This window comes from Coturnix japonica, chromosome 2 (assembly GCF_054131305.1).
Source record: "Coturnix japonica strain WE chromosome 2, WE-NBRP24, whole genome shotgun sequence".
NCBI lineage: Eukaryota > Metazoa > Chordata > Aves > Galliformes > Phasianidae > Coturnix > Coturnix japonica.
The window spans coordinates 16,299,842-16,318,268 of NC_140664.1; the positions used below are offsets into that span (position 1 = coordinate 16,299,842).

Consider the following 18,427-nt stretch of genomic DNA (forward strand, 5'->3'; position numbering starts at 1 on the left):
ATTAATGACTTGGTTCCAGTAGGCTAATTAATAAGGGCAAACTGGCAATAAATTTATCTTCCTATAGAATTTATGAGAACATACTATGTATAGGGTGAGTGAATCCTATACTTAGGCTGAGAAGGGTGACCTGTGGTGTACTGGGGCTATTTCGTGCAGCTCAGCTGGCGTGCCTTGCTGCAATTCCGAGGGACTCTGCTCATGAACCATTACTAGCCTTTTGCCTCACTGATATTTATTTGTGCTGTCTGACTTTTTATTTCCTAATTAAAAGTGGCATGTACAGATGGGAAGAATCTCATTGACCTCTTAAAAATAGTTTTGACTGTTTGATTGAAGTTTCTAATTAGTTAAACACAAACTTTGGTATTGGAAGATGTTACCAAAAAGAAACACAGAAAGTCAAACCTCTGCCTTGTATCCCTGGAATGTGAAACCAGAATCTGTTTACAAAAATAAAAAATAGGTGCAGGGCATAAAATACACTGTAAAAATATAATAGATATTTTATTTATAAACAACTGTCTTAAATAAGAAATAGTTGTAATTCTTAATTCCAGACTGTCTCTGTATGCCTCTCCCTTCCAATGTCTACACTGCTGTTTACTTACCTTACACTGCTGTTTACTTATCCCCTCAATTATTTGTGACTGATTCCTGCCTTTTTCTCTGCTGTATCAGTGATCTGGAACATAGCTGCTGGGAATGAGTTAATACAAAGGCTGCATGTGTTGAAGCTATCGTAGTTCCAAATACTCTGAGTTTTTAGGTACACTGAAGTCCAATAGCTAGCTTTGCTACTGAAATATATTTTCAGAATTTGACTTAATTCCTGAAAAATCATAGAATCCTTAGAGTTGGAAGGAATATTTAAAGGTTGCCTAGTCCAGCTCCCCTGCCATGAACAGGGACATCCACAGCCTGATCAGGTTGCCCAGAATCTGGTCCAACCCTACCTTGAAAGTCTTCGGGGATGGGGAATCTACTACATCTCTGGGCATCTTATTCCAGTGTCTCAGCATCTGCACTTTGAATTCCTTATATCTAACCTAAATCTACCTTTTACCTTCTTAAAACTTGTAACCATTTTCCCTTGTTCTATCACTGCAGGCCCTGCTAAGGAGTCTATTCCACTCTCTCCTGTAGCTCCCCTTTTAGATACTGAAAGGCCACTATCAGGCCACCTCAGAGCTTTCTCTTCTCCAGGCTGAACAACCTCAGATCTTTCAGCCTGCCCTCATAGGAGGGGTGTTCCATCCCTTAGATCATATTTGTGGCTCTTCTCCTTTCACCAGTACATCCAGTAATCCAAATGCTGGAAGACTGGACTCCTGCAGTATCATTAATGTTGTCTTCTCCTGTTCCTCCCAGAGTCAAACTCTGTCCAGAACTTTAAACTTGGTTCAGTGAATGCTAAGAGTGTTCATGAAGTTGAGCATGTTCATTCAGGAAACATGTCTGAACCAAGAAAAATCAGAAGCTCCATTCATACCTTGCTTTGAATGCATACGCTCAAAAAGATGAGAGTCTGACATGTATGTCCTGATACTGACATACAAAGACAGTACAAAGATTTAAACCTACCTCTGGCATGTGGGACCTAACTCTGTATGCTCTAACTATCCTGGGCAGTGACATCATTTCCCTCTTTTTTTGTTGCACGTAAGTGGAAAAGATATAAGCAACAGTGAGGCCTATGGAGAAAAGAATTTCTAATGGGGATTGAGAGACAGAACTCTGTGGTGTGTGAATGATATAAAAGTCTCATATTAGTCTGGTGAATAGTATTTTGCTACCAAAGTGTTGCCTTTTGTGAGACTAACAGTTATTTTTCCAGTGTTCCTTATGAACAGGGAGAAGAAGCACTTAATTTAGAATTTGGATTTCATTAGGTAGTAGGGCTGTAGCCACGTAGCACTAAAGCTGTAAGGACACATATAAAGTTGCTAACATGTAGAGTCTGAAGAAACTTCATTTTGTTGCTAGACATTCCTGGGGGACTATAATTTTTCCCTTTCTAGGCAGAGCTGTCATGGTTCCTGCCTTTGTGGCCTCAAGAATAGATGCACAGATTGCACAGCACTTGGGGTTATGTGTTAAATTAATTCAGAAGCTTAAGGTAACGTACCAATGGCTTATTGTTTCTCTCCTGGACTTCTCCCTGATGAGGAACAAGGCCTAAGGACAGTCCAAAGACTAAGAAAACTATTCAACCAAACAATGCTATTTATAAGTCATTTCCACATAATTGCATTGTTGATTCAATTTATAACAGAAGTGATTTTGTTTAGATCCAGTTTTTAAGTTCATGTGAAAATTAAAGCCTGAGCTTTAAATCCTGTCTGTGAGGCAAGTACTTTATTTACTCTCATGTCATGTGGGCAGAAGTGTACGTGTGTATGTGAAAAGACATTCACATGGTGTGGCTAAAAAGTGTATAGTCATATAAAATATTTATTCTAAATTTGGCAATCATTTTTTTTCTTTCTCCTAGAATTTACAATAGAAGGTCATTTGTGTTGGCCTTCTCCATAGCCATTTTATATTAGAGCATCTATTTTTATTATCTTCAAACAGAAGCGTCATGTCCAGTGTCTTAGTGAGAACCACTCCCATTTAATGAGGATGGAAGCTGGTCTTTGAAAATGATTTGACTATCCTCAAAATGTAAAGGTTAATGACTAAACTTATCCAAGACCAACAATGAAGAGGATGGTAGGAGGGCTCCTCTATCCCCTAGTGAATGAGAGCAAATTTAACTCAATTAGTCTAGATGCTCTTACTCCACATTTATAAGCTCAAAGATTTGCTACAACTTGTTTTTCCCATATTTCCAGCAGTACAAAAATAAGTTTTCAGAAAATACGTAGCTGTCTTAATTGCCATTGGTTTTGGAGAGAGTCCAAGAAATATTTTGCCCCCAAGAAGCCTCACAACCTTTGTGTGAGACAAAATTCAGGCAGGTCATGGAGCATAACCAGTAGCTCAGACATTTCTGTGGTAAACCACCATGTTCTTTCAAGAGCTGCTGCTTTTTGCCCTGATGTTAATCTTCCCAGCTGTTTACTTGTGCCCAGGTATGAAATCAAATGTTGGGATAAATCAAGTTCTGGGCTGCAATGTGACTCAGAGCCCAGCAACATACTCCTTTGAAGGAAGAGTCTGGCAGGCTGTGCTACGTGGGATCATGCCTTAGGTATGCACATGTAAATATACAAACTTAGTCCTGAGAAGCAATCTATCTGAGATGACTGCTAGTTTGTTCCCAGGAGATCATGAAAAGTAAGCATGCAGGTAGTAGTGGAAACTGATATTGCATGATAAGCCAGTGTTCCTCACAAGCTGCTCTCAGTACCATATGGATTCTGTACAATCAAGAATAAGAGAAACTAATCTTAAATATCCTGTTTTGGTCTCAGCACTAGGGTGAATTTGGACCAACTCTGCCAAAGTCACTGGCAATACTTAGTAACTAACCAATCAGACGTATGGTACTTATGATTACATTTTATTCATTTGAATTTTATATTTGGAATGCAAAATATTGAGGAAAAAAGTATCCTACTCTATAGCAGTGGTTTACCTAGAGAAAAAGCCTGCCTCTTGTACCAATTTGCTGCTGCTCTGGAGCGACTTCCCTTTTTCACTGAGGAAGTCAAGTTGGAGTAACTCCGATTAAAGTGTGTGACATGATGCAACTTTAACGCAACTCATCTACTGCAATAACACATATTGCAGCAGAAATATAAAGAAACAGAAATAGATTTTGGTTCTCTAGAACTTGCATTTGAACTTTGAGCATGCATATGATTCTGTGACAAAAAACATTCCATTATTTTAATGGTAGATAGACAAATGGGAATTGATATTTTGTGAATGTAACCTTTATCTGGACATTGAATTCCAATTTCTTGTGCCTTGTATGACTGGTTGCATGGTGAGCTACAGAATTTTGTACATCTGCTAAATAAACAATGTGTATGTGACTACATGGTCTGGGAAGTAAACCTCTGCATCTGTCCCTTCACTGTTACACAGAAGGAAGAGTTCAGGGAATACAAAACTAGTCATTGCACTGGAGGAAGTGGTCTTAGGAAAATAAAGTCTTTTAAATATATCCATGTTCCTATGCTGTTTCTGGTTGATTTTCTGTGCAATCTTGGACAAAACATTCAGATTATATCTATACTATTTAATACAGCATCCTGAAGAAATATCTACAATGACTTTGACTGAATTTTTAGAACTTTATTTTCCTCACTTGGCTGTTTTTTATGTGTTAAAAAAATGTACCACATATATCAAGTGGTATTGTGGTAATAAATTATTTGTCAAATGAAGTACAAGAAAACACTGAAACTCCTGTGGCAAGATAGTTTATTATTTTTTTACTGTTCTTTCCTAGTTTGTTTTGTTTTTGGAAAGAAAATGGTAAATAACTCTGTAGGAATAGGGAATTTTAGAAAATAAAAACTCTTGTTATTTCTGAATCTTCTGTTCCTTAAGTAAAATAGAATTCCTTAGAAAATTGTACTATGGATTTATGTGGCTGCAAACCTAGAAGCAAATTTTTTCCCCCATATTTATTGTTGCACTTTTATTATTTATGGATGAGACCATGAATGATTCAGGGAGGAGAGTAAACCAAACCTTGTACCAAAGCAACAGCCCAACTGCAGCCAACAGAGGTGCTACCTTTTCAGCCATCAATGAGTTCTTGTGGGGATTCAGTTGCGTCTCTGCACAGTTCACTGGCCCTGTGCTCTGCTTTCTCTCTGTTGAGATGTCACAGATGCACTACACCACAACAAAGATGTGGCTCCTCATTGAGGGAGGGGGCTCACATCTCTCTAGTAAGGAATATTTTAGTGTAGCGTGTTGATCAGAGATGCTCCCACTGATGCTGAATCCTTCTCCTTTCTATCCACATGGGGCTGGGGGTGAACCTGGCAATGAGAGACAGGTGCCAGGCCAGGGAACTGAACAGGACATAAATGTGCAAATGCCAGAGATGCTTGATAACTCTGCACATGTCCTGAGGGTCCTTATGGCTACTGCCCTTCAGAAGGAGATGGTAGGGAAGGAGAAGTTGCCCCATGATAATGGGAGGGAGCCACACAGTAGCACCAAAGCGAGTCTGCTCTTCTGAGGGTCTTTCTTATCTGAAAAATAGAAGTTATATGTTTAAGATTTAACTTTTCCATGTCTTCCTGTGAGTAAGTCGGTTGCTCAAATATCTCACAGAAAGTGAATGCAGCATTTGTGTGAGTAGCAGCATTTTCAAATGAGATCTAAGAATCCAGGAAGCCTTTTGTACACCCACCTTTGCCATTCCCTTTTTATCTGCTTTAAGGCCCTTTTATAAAGTTCTCTTTTTACTTTTAAAAACTCATGCATCATTATAATGTTCCTCACAGAGAACAGCTGTTACTATTCTGAATAGTCTGATCTGAATGTCTGATCCTGCAGGCTTTTTTCTTGATTGAAGTTCTCTGATCTTATGTGAGCAAATATCTTGCAATTACATTTCATAATAATTGTGAAGAGAGTGTAAAAAACCACAGCAGGACTAGCTTTGGAGAAATGTAAGAACTGCTGCATGAAAGCAACCAAGTACAGTACACACAGCTGGTTCTCAGAGGCAGAAAAAGAGGCAAAGGTGGACTGAGCAGTTCAGAGATGAAAGGATATTCTGATTTTACAGGAGATTTTTTTTATTGATCTAATTGTGTTGCTTCCTTTTCAAATGCAAGACAAAAAGCCTTCATCCCCAGTTTTGAGTAGAAAGAGCTCGTTCAGGAGCAGGATGGATGCTTGGCTGAGTAACCCAGGCAGTTCCTTCAGAATGAAATTGTGATAGAGGTGAGAGCTGTATGATGATACCTGCACTCTGTATTCTTGCAGATAGATCTTTCATGTAAAAATATTGCAAGATGTATTTTTCTTTTTTGAAGAGATTCTAAATCTCCCATTTAGAAGATTACCAGCTTTCTTATGAAAAATTGTGCAAAGTGAATACTAGAGCAGGAACTCAGATCCAAATTTCTCCAAAGTTTAGGAATATTCTGTTTTATTTCTAATTTGCGCATTCAGGATTTGTCTATGGCAAATGTCAGGGACACTATTCATGTATGACTTAGTTTCTTGAATAGTTACCACAACCTTTTTTGAGGATGCTGCTCTGAGAATGTTTCTACTTTTTGTGAGAGATCCCTGCAGAAGTGTGATAATTATACAGGGATACAGCTGGCAGCCTGGACTGGCTCTGCCTCTCTACCTCAATGTTTTATAATGACTTTAGAAGCCAAACAGAGAAAATTAATTTACATCTGAAGTTTCATTTTCTGTTGCTACTTGGCAGCTTTAATTTCATTCTGTCCCATGAAGCACTCTGTAAACTCTGCTAAGGAAGTACAAATGCCTTAAAAAAGTAGCAAAAGTATGTGAGACTTAAATGTAACTTTTTTTCCCATAAGTGTCATTCTCCTGGCTAAAAATTCTTTAACAGATACTGAGCAGCACAGGACCGAAAGTATTTTTAATTTCAGTGCTTTGTATATTTACAGAGGGATTACAACAAACTTCTACACTTTATCTACATTTTAATAGGTCAGTGTGAACATATGAAGTGTATTAAGGTGGACCGCCTCACTTATTAAACGTACGTAAATTCGTCAAAAGCCTTCAGCAATTGTGTGCAACAGGGGCTGGAAAGCCATGCATGATTGAGGTCATGCATCCAGCCAGTTTGTAAGATGATCCCTCTGTACGAGCCATCAGCCATCCTTAGCATAGGGGCGCACTCATACACGCATTCCTGTCAAGTCATCTTGTGAAAGGCTGCTTGCTTCCAGCTTGGCTTGAATGTGCAACCTTAATAAAACTCACTGAAGTCTGAGAGAAAATAGCAGTTCTGCTGCAGATAGTGTAGGGGAAAGAGACTGGGATATGCATATGCAGCTGACTAAAGCAGGCTACATGCTGGACTGTAACAGAGAGGAAACAATAAATCTTAGCTACTATGCAATAAATATTCCCAATTTTAACTAAGGAAGCTATTCTCATAGTTAAATTTAAAAGAAAATAACAATTTATCCAAGCTTGATTTCTAAAGTGTGCTTTTCCAGTCTTTTTTTTTTTTTTTTTTTCCTAGAGACTTTAAGAGAAATTGAGGAAAACAAAACAAAACAAAACAAAAAACTAAAGAAAGAGGAAGAAAAAGTTTTTCTAAGAGTGGGAAAGGAAAGTAACAGTAACATGTCAGTTTTCCTTTCCTTTGCTTTTCTGGCAGCACTCCTTGCTCATATAGGCTGTACCACTCAGCGCCGGGGTCCGGAAGCCAGTGGGAGAAGATTTAACCGGATTCAGCATGGGCAGTGCACCTATACTTTCATTCTGCCAGAACAGGACGGGAACTGTCGTGAAAGCACAACAGACCAGTACAACACTAATGCTCTTCAGAGAGATGCTCCTCACGTGGAACAGGATTTCTCTTTCCAGAAACTGCAGCATCTGGAACATGTGATGGAAAACTACACACAGTGGCTGCAAAAAGTAAGTGTTTACTTTTTCACTTCTCATTCAGTGAATGTTTGTTGCTGTGTTCGTTGTTTTGTTTTGTTTTTTGATGATGCTTGTGTAGTTCGTAGTTTTCACGGGTTCTTTTGAGAACTGAGGTTTTATCTCATTTGTGCATAGGGGCAAAATCTTACAGCCAGAGTGCACTCCTCTAGAGGCATTGTTTTTGTGAACAGAATTTTCTTCACACTGCTAAAAGATGCAGTTTCTTAAAGCTTTATCTTGAGAGACGATGGGTGTTTTGTGAGCCAGTGCATACAAAAATGCACCAGAGATTCTAAGGACAGAGGTGACTAAGTAGCCCTATAATCTCCACTTACGGTTCACAGAGTCAGAGTAGATGTCATGCAGGATACCTGCTACTCCGACAGCAAAAGGGGACATTCAAAATAATCAGCACTTATAGGCACCGTGTTAAGAATATCACTGCTTCTCCAGAAATAGATCCTGTAATACTATTCCATCCAGTTAATTGCTGGAAAGAAAGAAAAAAGCACTTAGGCATTCACACTTCTATATCATCACAGTAAAACTTTTCAGTTGCATAGATTACAGTGGGCTTGAAACAGCCTGTTTTAATTTGTATTTGTTCTTTCATGGAAAGGGAAAAATGAGGTGAAAGGTGTTGTAGTAACTTAGCAGAAGTAATGCTTTTAAAGAATTTGTGCCAGAGATCTGACCTTCCACTAAACTTTTCAAATCCAATATATAAGCTGAAGTTTGGTCCAGAAAATACTTAAATATGTAAATAAATGTGAGCAGTCCTCATTCATCTTAACAGGATTACTCAGAGCAGCACAATGATATACACTACAGTATCTTGTCCATGTCTTTGTAATGAAAATGCCCTGGGAGAGCTGACAAGTAAAAATAAATAAATAATGAAATAGCCTTTGTATCTTATTACTTGTAAGATTTGCATTCTTACTCTGATGTTTTGACTTGGCAAAACTGGGAATATCAAACAATTGGTGATGCAGTCAGTCATGTAAAGTGGTACAAGCATACTTCTGTATGCTCTCCTTTGATGGATACATGATTTTACTGTAACACAAATTCATACAAAGAATGACCATCAGTGAAAATCTAGCGAGGACTCTGCTAGGTAGGTTAGAGCATCCTATTAGTATATTTATTGACAATTATCTCAATTACAAGCTTTGGTTTGTCCAAACACCATTCAGAACAGAAATATGTTAAAAAACATAAACATCCCTTCCATCCCCCACAGACTACTAAAATCTTTTTTGATCTCTTGATAAATTGTACTCTTTCCATATCTGGCTCTAGAAGGAGAAATAACTCCATCCAGTGAACATGTGACTATAAAACAAAATATAACCAAGCTTTTCTATTTAGAACTACTTTCTTCAGTTTTTAATAACTTGGTCTGCTTTGGGGAATAGAATATAGGCTTGGAAAAGAGGGGGCGTCTTTTGTAGAGGAAAGCATTTCTTAAGAAATTATTTTGCCGTACCTTGGGAGGCTGAGGCAAGAACTTAGAGGAAAATCTGTATCTGTGTTTATGCACACATGATTTTACTTGAGCAAACTGCCTGCTGAATCATGCTTATGAGACTTCACTTATTCTGTGTTTGTCCACTAGAGACTGAACTAAGATCACTGTTTCACTGTGAACTGAACAGGAAGAAAAATGAGTCTCCGGAGTGCGAAAGTCTGAGTTAGGGTTAGTGCTCACACACTTTGGAAGGAAGTGATTGAGCAGGTAGGAAGCCCAGTGAAAGGTTTTTGTACTGAGGACTCTTTTCTTCTGCAGTGATTGAAAAACTGGCAGTGGGCAGAACCAGCCCCCCCTTTCCTCCCAACCCCCACCCTCTCCTCCCAGGGCCTTACTTGAAGCCAGCCTTGTGCACGTACCCCATGTGTCAGCTTGCTCTGCAATGAAAGGACCTATTTCTCTGTGTGATGGAGTGCCGCTCACTCAGAACAAATGAGTCTGATGCAGCTCCATTATAGCATCTCTGAATACTGCATTTGCTTTGTTGCTGTTGCCATTACAAATCACCTCAGACATAACTTGCTTCCTTTCAAAAGGATCATAATGCTTAAGTGTAAATTAATACATAATGTAGATATCTTATATCTTATTTTTACACTCTGCATTTGTTTCCCTTCCTTGACTTTTAACATCAGAGATAAATAGCTCTACACTGGTAGCATTTTACAGTGCACCTGCTGTGAATGAAATAAACATTAATTAATAGTCAAAGATAGGTCTATGACTGGAATTGAATAGTTATAGTAAGAAATATTGTTTGTATTTCGGAATTTGAGATATATTCTGACATACATAAATACATTTATTGCACTATATAATATACAGAACTGTCAGTAATTTGTACCTAAGCTATATTTTGCAGAATATAGTATTTTCTCTACACAAATACTAGCCTGCAATGCTGAAAGAGAATTTATTAAGACAGTTTGTGAAAGCAAGATTTGCTTAATAATTAGAATAGTATTTTATTTAAAAAAAAAAATCTTCCATAATATTTCTGCTAGCAGATTTCTAGAAGCTAGACATTTTTGTTGTTCTTGTTTTTTTTTATATAGATTCTTATACCCTTGAAACCAAAAGTGCTTCTTTGATGACCTCCTACCTTGATTCTAGATAAAAATGTGCTTTCTTGGCATGCTGATTACAGACAACTAAGCCCCAGCGTTCTCCATTACCATTTGCATATCTGCAATCAGTGTAAGTGAGATTGGCTGGCAAACTGGGGACGCAGCAAAAAGCTCTGTACGGAAATTATTTAAAAGAAGATGATTTGGTAAATATTTTTAGAGGTCTTCCTAGAACTGTTTATTTTAATACCGGATAACTTTCCCCATTGTTTAAGCTTGAGTTTCATTTCTGCAATATGTTTATACTAATAGTTCAAAACAAACAGTTCATCACATTTTCTTTCTTGCATTAACTGACTGGCACACTTGATACTGTTTGGTATTTAACTGCAGAGTCCAAGCATTGCCAAAGAGGAGTTATATGAATTATTATCATCGTATGTTGCTTGGGAACTTTCTCATAGCTTGGTGAACTTATGGTATCAATGGATCCAGTATATATACAGGCCCGGCTATACAGATGAGTGCTTCATATACTCAGTCAACATAATGGTAATGATTTCTGTTACCATAGTGAGTTTTCCGTGATCCGCTTGTTCTTTTTTTTTTTTTTTTTTTTTTTTTTTCTGATCCTTATCTAAACAAATTACTTTTTTTTTTTTTTTTTTACTTTTTTTTTTTTTTCTTAATTGTATACTACATGGAGATAGCAGACACAGAAGCTTGAGCTGAACGTAGGCCACAATCAATCCAGTTCACTAATATACATATTATTTTTAAATTATTTACTCTGCAAATGTTGCTGGCACGACAGTAAAGTCCAAATTGAGAAGATTTGGTTTGCTTCCCTTCCCTTTCAAAGCATTTGTGCTGTAAGAATTTATGAGCAGTTTTTCTGGAGCGTCTGCATCTCTTTCATTGTCTACTTGTTTATTCTTAATATATTTTTTAGAAATTATCTGGAAACTTCAAGGCAGAGCGAGCCCCAAAGTGGCCATGGTCTAAAAAACTGACATAATATATAAGAATAAACTATATAGATTTATGAGAGATTTCACATGACCAATATAAACCAATATTGCACAACTGAACTATTACATAAAAGAAATTAGTGAAATTACTTACATAACTGTGAAGAAATACATGTAGAAACTAACCTTATGAAGTAAGAATTTGTTCATTGAAAGAAACAGGCTCTAAGAAAATTCAAAGCTGTGTTCAAACATGGAAATGCCTGAAAACTTTACGGGGAGTAGTATATTTTACAAAAAATTTATTAAGAGGCAGAAGAATCAGTCAAGTAGACCGAAGGCCAGTCTCAGACTTTGTCACATTTGTTACAAAGTGATTTAAAACAATAATTCCCATGCTTGGACAGAAGGTTTTGTCATAATGTGCAGTAGAACCTGACTATGTTTATTTTCACTGTTGACTATTGTAATTAGGAACACTGTGGTAACAATAAAATATTACATTCATTAGTCATCAAAAATGTCCAACCAACATGCCCTGTGGAATGTCCCATTTGGAGCACTGGGACTTTCTAGATGAAGTTGATATAAATGGCTGGTCAGTCTGAGGGTGCTGAAAATTCATCTTTCCCATTCCCTTTTGTGGTTTGGAAGCTTTCTCTACTTCACAGTGTTGGGTGCCTTGGAAAGAAACCTTTTTCCCCCTTGTGGGAAAAGTGTAGAGCTGGGTGTTTTAGTCCCAAACTTCTTGCCAAAGTCCAGAGATGTACGAGATGATAGATATGGAGATTCTCTCAGCTCGGTGTCAGGAGACATGAGCAAACCCAGAGGAAGAGCCAACCATCTTAGACATCCTATGGAAGTCCCTGATTCTCTACCTGGACTGGAGAAATCTTGAACAGCTCACTTCTTGATTTAAACACCTAAGCTAAGTGGGATGGATTTAAGCTTTACTTTCTGTTCATGGATGTAGCATAGACTTCCCTTGTGGCAGCAAGGAAAACATAAACTTTATGTATTCCTGTTTCCCTTTTCTAACGCAGACATAGTACTATTACTAAATTTCATAAGGCTGCTGGGTGGCTTAATATATTATTTTTTTTGTGTTGCTTTTGGAGCCTTTCTCATGGAAGACATTTTGTGCTATTAGCAGTTTGTATATGATAGTAATCCTGTCAATGTTTAGAGAAAGTGAGATCAGAAGTTCCTTTGAAAGGATATTTGTCTTAAAGTGTGGAACTATTTTATTTATTTATTTTTAAGTAGACAACTGCAGTGAATATGAATGTATTGTTAAGTGCATTTTTCAGATTGCAACTGAATAAATGGATTATAGGTAAGACATATTCTTCAAATTGTGGGATTCATACTCATTGTTACAGTGTTCTCAAATCCTCTCCAGCAGTTGTTGCTCCATCCACTGCTCAACTAAGATGAACAGGATTATAGTTCAGTCTTGATCAGATCTTGAAGACCAGTGAGGAATGGACTGTTTTTCAGACCCACTGCTACCAGAAATTTAGAATAAACTCTGTCTTATCAAATCTGGTCTCTCTTATATGATTTATTGCAAACATACCCCGAAAGATGAAGATATTTAGCAACCTGTTTGTATTCATCTCAACTTTGCAGCGCAGTCCATGCACACCTTCTCTGCACTTGCCTTGAGCTGCAAAGAGCAAGTAAATAGGGGCCTTCTAGAAATATCTTGGTTTTAGCTGTGCTGTTAATCACATTTTCAGCACCAGCAGCTCAATTGTTTTGAATAAACAGCTACTGTCTGTAGAAATCTTCCCAGTAGCACAAGGATTTCCTATCTTGTTAAAAGGTTGAGGTTTGATCAGGAAAAGGACATTGAAATAGTATCATATTTCATAGGAAGAGTTATTTTTTTTATAAAACAAGCAGTACTTAAACACAAGGTTATTCTTGTGTAACTACATGTGCATATTTTAGATGGTGTTACGAAACACCAGTGTTGAATATTCAGTTGGAAGGGTAACTTGGAGATGCCATAAATTGTTGCACGTCTGCACTACATTTCGTTAATCTTAATGCACAAAGATCAATCTTTGCTTTTTGTTACCTTAATTAGGAATCAGGTTAATCTAAAACAGTGTAAGTCATACACTGGGATAAGAAGCATACTCAAAATTTTGCACTGGTTCATTTAACCCTTAAAAAGCTTAAGATAGTAAAATTAGTGCAACATCTTTTTCTAAATAAGATCTAACTAGGGCTATATTAAAGTGCAAGCATGTGTGCACAGACACTGAAAACATGACAGATATGGGGTCGGCTGGAAAGATGCCCAAGTTAAATTTCCATGCATTTTTCCATGCAAAAAAAAAAAAAAAAAAAAAAAAAAAAAAAGAAAGAAAGAAAACAAGCAAAAATAAGTCAAATCAATATTATTTTATAATCTTTCTGAGGAAGTCATGTGGAAAATTAGTGTTCTAATTAGTGTTGAAATTCTAGGAGTAAAATGTGGCTGATTGAAAATTCTGTAGGAAGACTGCAGAAGTCCTTTGCCTTTGACTCCTCTCCATGGTGCCTGAATGGGTGCACACATGCACACCTGCACAAACACATATGCATACGTTTAGATTTTGGAGTGACTGTTACTAAGGTGCACAAAAACCCTTTTCTAGTGTTCTGACTTAAATCCATGTTTGCATTGTATACCTACTTATCTGCTGTTGGAAGTTTTATTTTAAAACATTCTCCATAACTATAATTTTTTTGTTTTTAAAGAGTAACAGGTTGGTTTGCATTTGGTAGGGTTCAATTAAAATTAAGGAAATTGATGAATTCCTGCTTTCTGTATCTCCTGAAACTGACTTGTGGACTCAAGAAAACCTTATCTAGATGAGCTGATAGCAAGAGGAATCTCTGCGTACTATTCATGATTAATTCTGTGTGAATGAGGTCTTACATTCTGTAGCCCATAGATTATGTATGTGTTCACCCCTGTCCTTCCCATATTATTGCAAAAATTTGTGTATGCTCCAGAAAAAAATATTGGATCCTTATACTGCCCACCCCATATATGTTTCTGCCCTTATATGCAAGGCAAACCTGGTTGTGCTTTGTGTCTTTACAGAATAAAGCTAATCAGAATGTGTGCATGGCATCTGCTTCTTTAATAGGGCTTGGCATAACCATACAGTTCTAATTTTTCCTCACATCTTCTGGGAATTTTTATTTATCAGAGTAAATTCCTGCCATCTGGCTTATTTTGTCTGGTTGTCTTGTTGCAAATCATGTACCAGGCTGCAAAGGGACAACTGAAATCCACTTGTTCCACTTAGCAGACTAGTCTTCTGACTCTGTCCTGCACAAGGATCTGTGTTCTGGCATTCTTTCTTCTCGCTCTGGACCAAAGAGGCAAACAAGTTTGAGAGATTTCCCGAGAGATAGGATCAAGTCTGAACAACTCTGCCAGGAAATTAAAGCAAAGCTAGACTGCTGTGGGAGAAGACTGCAAAGAGAATAAGCAGAGTACCTTAGAAGGCAATCTGCCTCTTTTCGACAGCACAGCTTCTTTCACACTGCAGCACAAATGATCAGATTGGTACTAATCAATTTAGTACCCAAAAGCTATCTCTGTGGCAGGCCATTAATGCCATTTATAGACTGATTCTGTCCCCTTTCAAAACCAAACTTCCCTCAAAGGCTTTCTGTATGCAAGAGGATTTACTTGAAAGTAACACTGCCTGTGTTATAAAACTTCTGTCTTCAGGTTTACATCATTTAGGAGGCCAGGCTTTTATTTTCCTCTTCCCGGAGAGTTTACAGACAAAAGCACTACTGTATTTTGGATGCACCTTCCCACAATTTTAATGTTGCAACAAAATATCAGCAATTCTCAAAGACTTTCTGGCCTTCAATATGATAATTTTCCTCCCCAAGTATGGGTGAAAATATTCTTATTTCAACGTGTAGTTTAATATTTGACATTCAGCATATTTCAAATCCTTGAACTCAATTTAAATATACATAAAAATAGAGGCAACATTCATTATATAATCTGCAATAAGATTTTACATTTATCTTTAAGATGATGAAAGACTTGTATGTTCTTAATACAATATTATTTATGAATGTTTTAAAATTGTCGGCCTTTGTTTATAAAAAATATTTTTTCCTTTTTGGATCTCATCTACAGCTGAAGTTTTGAATAATGAAGATTTGGGAAAAAACAACCTTGTTAAATTTTTTATTATCTGTTTAAATCACCTGTGGCTGTACTTAACATGCTAATTTTCAGTGTCTTACATTCAGATTCAAATAGCTGTAGTGACAACAGTCCTCTGGGAGTTTCAGTTTTCATGCAAAAATCTTTTCAGAAAATAGAGTAGGTCCTTCTTTTAAAAAAAATTTCTCATAATCCCAGTATGTAAATGTAAATAACAAGGAGCATAATAATATGACCTTTTGCAATCCTTTCAGTTCTCCATTCTAAGCCATAAGACCTTAGAAGGTAGGCAAGGACCTTCAGATAACTATCTCACTTCATAAAACTATTGTTTTCTATGAAAAATCTCTCTGGGAATGGTTTGATATTTCTGAAATCTCTCAATAACACTTTATTTAAAATCTGATTCCCTGAAGTCTTCTCCAGCACCAAAGAACTCAATGAAGAATTATACAGTCCTTGAAATTTGGGCATTCATATGCAGATAAAAGTAGCCCAAGTGACAATTTAAAATCACTGTCATTAAGGACTAAGTATATTTATGGGTGTCATATTTAAATACTTACTCTCTGCAATCTTAATTCATCAGGAAACTCCTGTGACCTTCTAGGCCACATAGGCAAGTTAACACAGTAACTGGTAGCCCCCAACCACAATATGTTTAGTTCTGTGCCTGGAATTCTGGGGACCTGCTTAGAGGGAGAACTGCTCAAATAAATGACTTAATCTCTTCCTGAATGAACTATTCCCCTTTGTTTCTTGGCTAAGACTAAATAACTTCACTCTGTGTGTGACTTACCATAGTAGAGATAAATGGTCGAGGGCCACCTATCTTTCCTGCGTCACTTCTATCGTGTTAATGGGAAAGGCCATCACTCCTCTGCAAGAAAGTTTTAGTGTGTTACTATTTTTGTAAGAAGAAGATACGGACTGCAAAATTTGTTATCACTTTAGCCCGTAAACTAAAGAGGTGATGATTAAGGTTGTTTCTCTTCACATTTTTCTTAAATGATTCAGTCCGATCTCTTGGATTTTACAAGAATTTCAGCTGATTCACTACGTGTCCTTCTGTGTATTCCTCTGACATTGTGTGCCTTCAGTATAACTGTGCTGGCTCCTGGCTTCATGTCAGTTGCTTAAGAATTATTTGTACCTGTTTAGATCCTCACTAACAGATTCTTGCTGAGAAAGCTGGCATTGTTTCACTCTCTGCTGTATTCTCTGAAACCAACTTGTTAGTTGAGTCTCTGCATCTCACCTCCCCAGCAAAATGCTTGCACCTCATTTCACACATATGTACTCTTCTTTAAAGACAAAATGTAATGCCTGGGTAAACCATGCACAGTGCTTATGCCGTGTTTGTGGCTTAGGTGTGCTATAAATTAAATACAAATATATATAGCTTTTTAAATTGTTTTTTTATGACAGAGTATTTATGGCACAGGTGACTCCCAAAGAATTGAAGATAAACTTATAACTATGGACTATTACCTCTTGGAAAGGGTCATCTCAGGGGAAGTGTAAAGGACCTGAATTATCAGGTATCGGTGACAGAAAGATGGCAAGAGTTAACTCTACAAAAGATTGTGAGAGCTAAATATGAGATGGCACTTAGAACAAGAAGCCAGCCTATTTGAGGTTGATAGAAGGATTCTTTAGAAAGCTGATAGAAAAGGTGAAGGTTGCTGTTGTAATCCATAAATTGTTGTTCTGTTCAAGGTAACAACATGTCACCAAAGCACACAGAATAAGATAACTTTTCCTTTGATAGAAAAGGCTTAAAAAATAATTTGATGTACAGCATGTTCGATCAAGTACCCTGAAGCAATGAAGCTACAAATTATTTACTGGCTGTTTGGCTCTATAACTATTAAAACACTATATATTTCAGGAGTAATACAGTTGGATTGAGAACTAAGTCATCATAGCTGAGGAACATTTCCCAATAAAACATTAAATTAAATGCACAAGATATGTCTTTCTAAATGTAAGAAGAAAAAAAAAAAGTAAGAAACTATGGAGATGTTCAACATCGAGTTTTAAAGAGGAAACTGTGAAGTCTCCGAGTTTTGCTGGTTATTAAAGTATGTGAAATGAGTGCTACTCCCAGTTAAAGCTGAACAGAACCAGAATGCCATTTGTGGTAGTGTGGATGGTCACTAGTATGTTACTCCTAAGGGAATGCTCTCATTATCAGTGAGGGCCTCAGAGGTAATGTTTGCAGTTGTTGCATGTATTTGACCATTAAGTGAAGAAAAAATGTACTAACATCAAATGAGCACCTGGGACATTATGTATGAGTTATAGGCCAGAAATACTAGAAAATAGTTTGCCCAAGCTTGTCAACTGTACTTTTTTGCAAGATCTGAGTATTTGATCCTGAAAGTACCAAGAGTCCTGTTTTGAGTTAACTGTAAATATTCCAAGAAACAAGCATATGGGAAGTTTTACCCATTTAAACAAACTGTTTTTCTTTCAGTGTTGGAGGACATTATCACAAGCATTTAGGTATGTTTCAGTAACTTTGGACTTCAACAGGAAGTAGAATTGTGTGGGAATTGCTTTGTTACTCTAAACTGCACACTTGTATTTGATGCATTTGAATAAGTGGACGAGGATAGAAATTCCAGAATTTTCTAGAGTAGCTATAAAAAACAGTAACAAAATAATCCAATGCATCAAAAAAGGGGGAATGATAGTTCTCTGTACGGTTCAGTTGGAGGACTATATGACTTTAGGTGCCTTTTTAGCTGGTGAAAGGTGGCCACGATGGCGCATGCTGCACAAGCCATCTTAAAAATGTTGTTAGAGTAAACCTGTCAGTTATACAGAGAATTAATAATGAATGTACTTGAGAGTTTAAGCAATATATTTACATACTGTCTTTTGAAGTACAGTGAATGTATGGATCAACACTAAGGAGTTATAAAATTAAACATAGACAGGAATAAAAAGATTTGTCTGGAATTTGGGTCCATAAAGAAAGGATGCTTGATTATATTTCCTTAATCCTAAACCAGAAAGTCAAAAAAACACCATTTTTTACCCTCTACCATACTGCCTCCCAGTGTTCCCTACACTATGAACCCTAGAA

The 18,427-nt window shown here is 37.0% G+C and overlaps 1 protein-coding gene across 1 annotated transcript in view; it reads left to right on the forward strand.

The window, feature by feature from the left end:
- The first annotated feature begins 6,811 nt into the window (after nt 1-6,811).
- ANGPT1 (angiopoietin 1) overlaps nt 6,812-18,427 on the forward strand; it is a 148,076-nt gene continuing 136,460 nt past the window's right edge. The window contains exon 1 of the mRNA XM_015856162.3: nt 6,812-7,554. Coding sequence (XP_015711648.1) covers nt 7,258-7,554 — 297 coding nt within the window. The 5' untranslated portion in view covers nt 6,812-7,257. The remainder of the gene's footprint in view (nt 7,555-18,427) is intronic.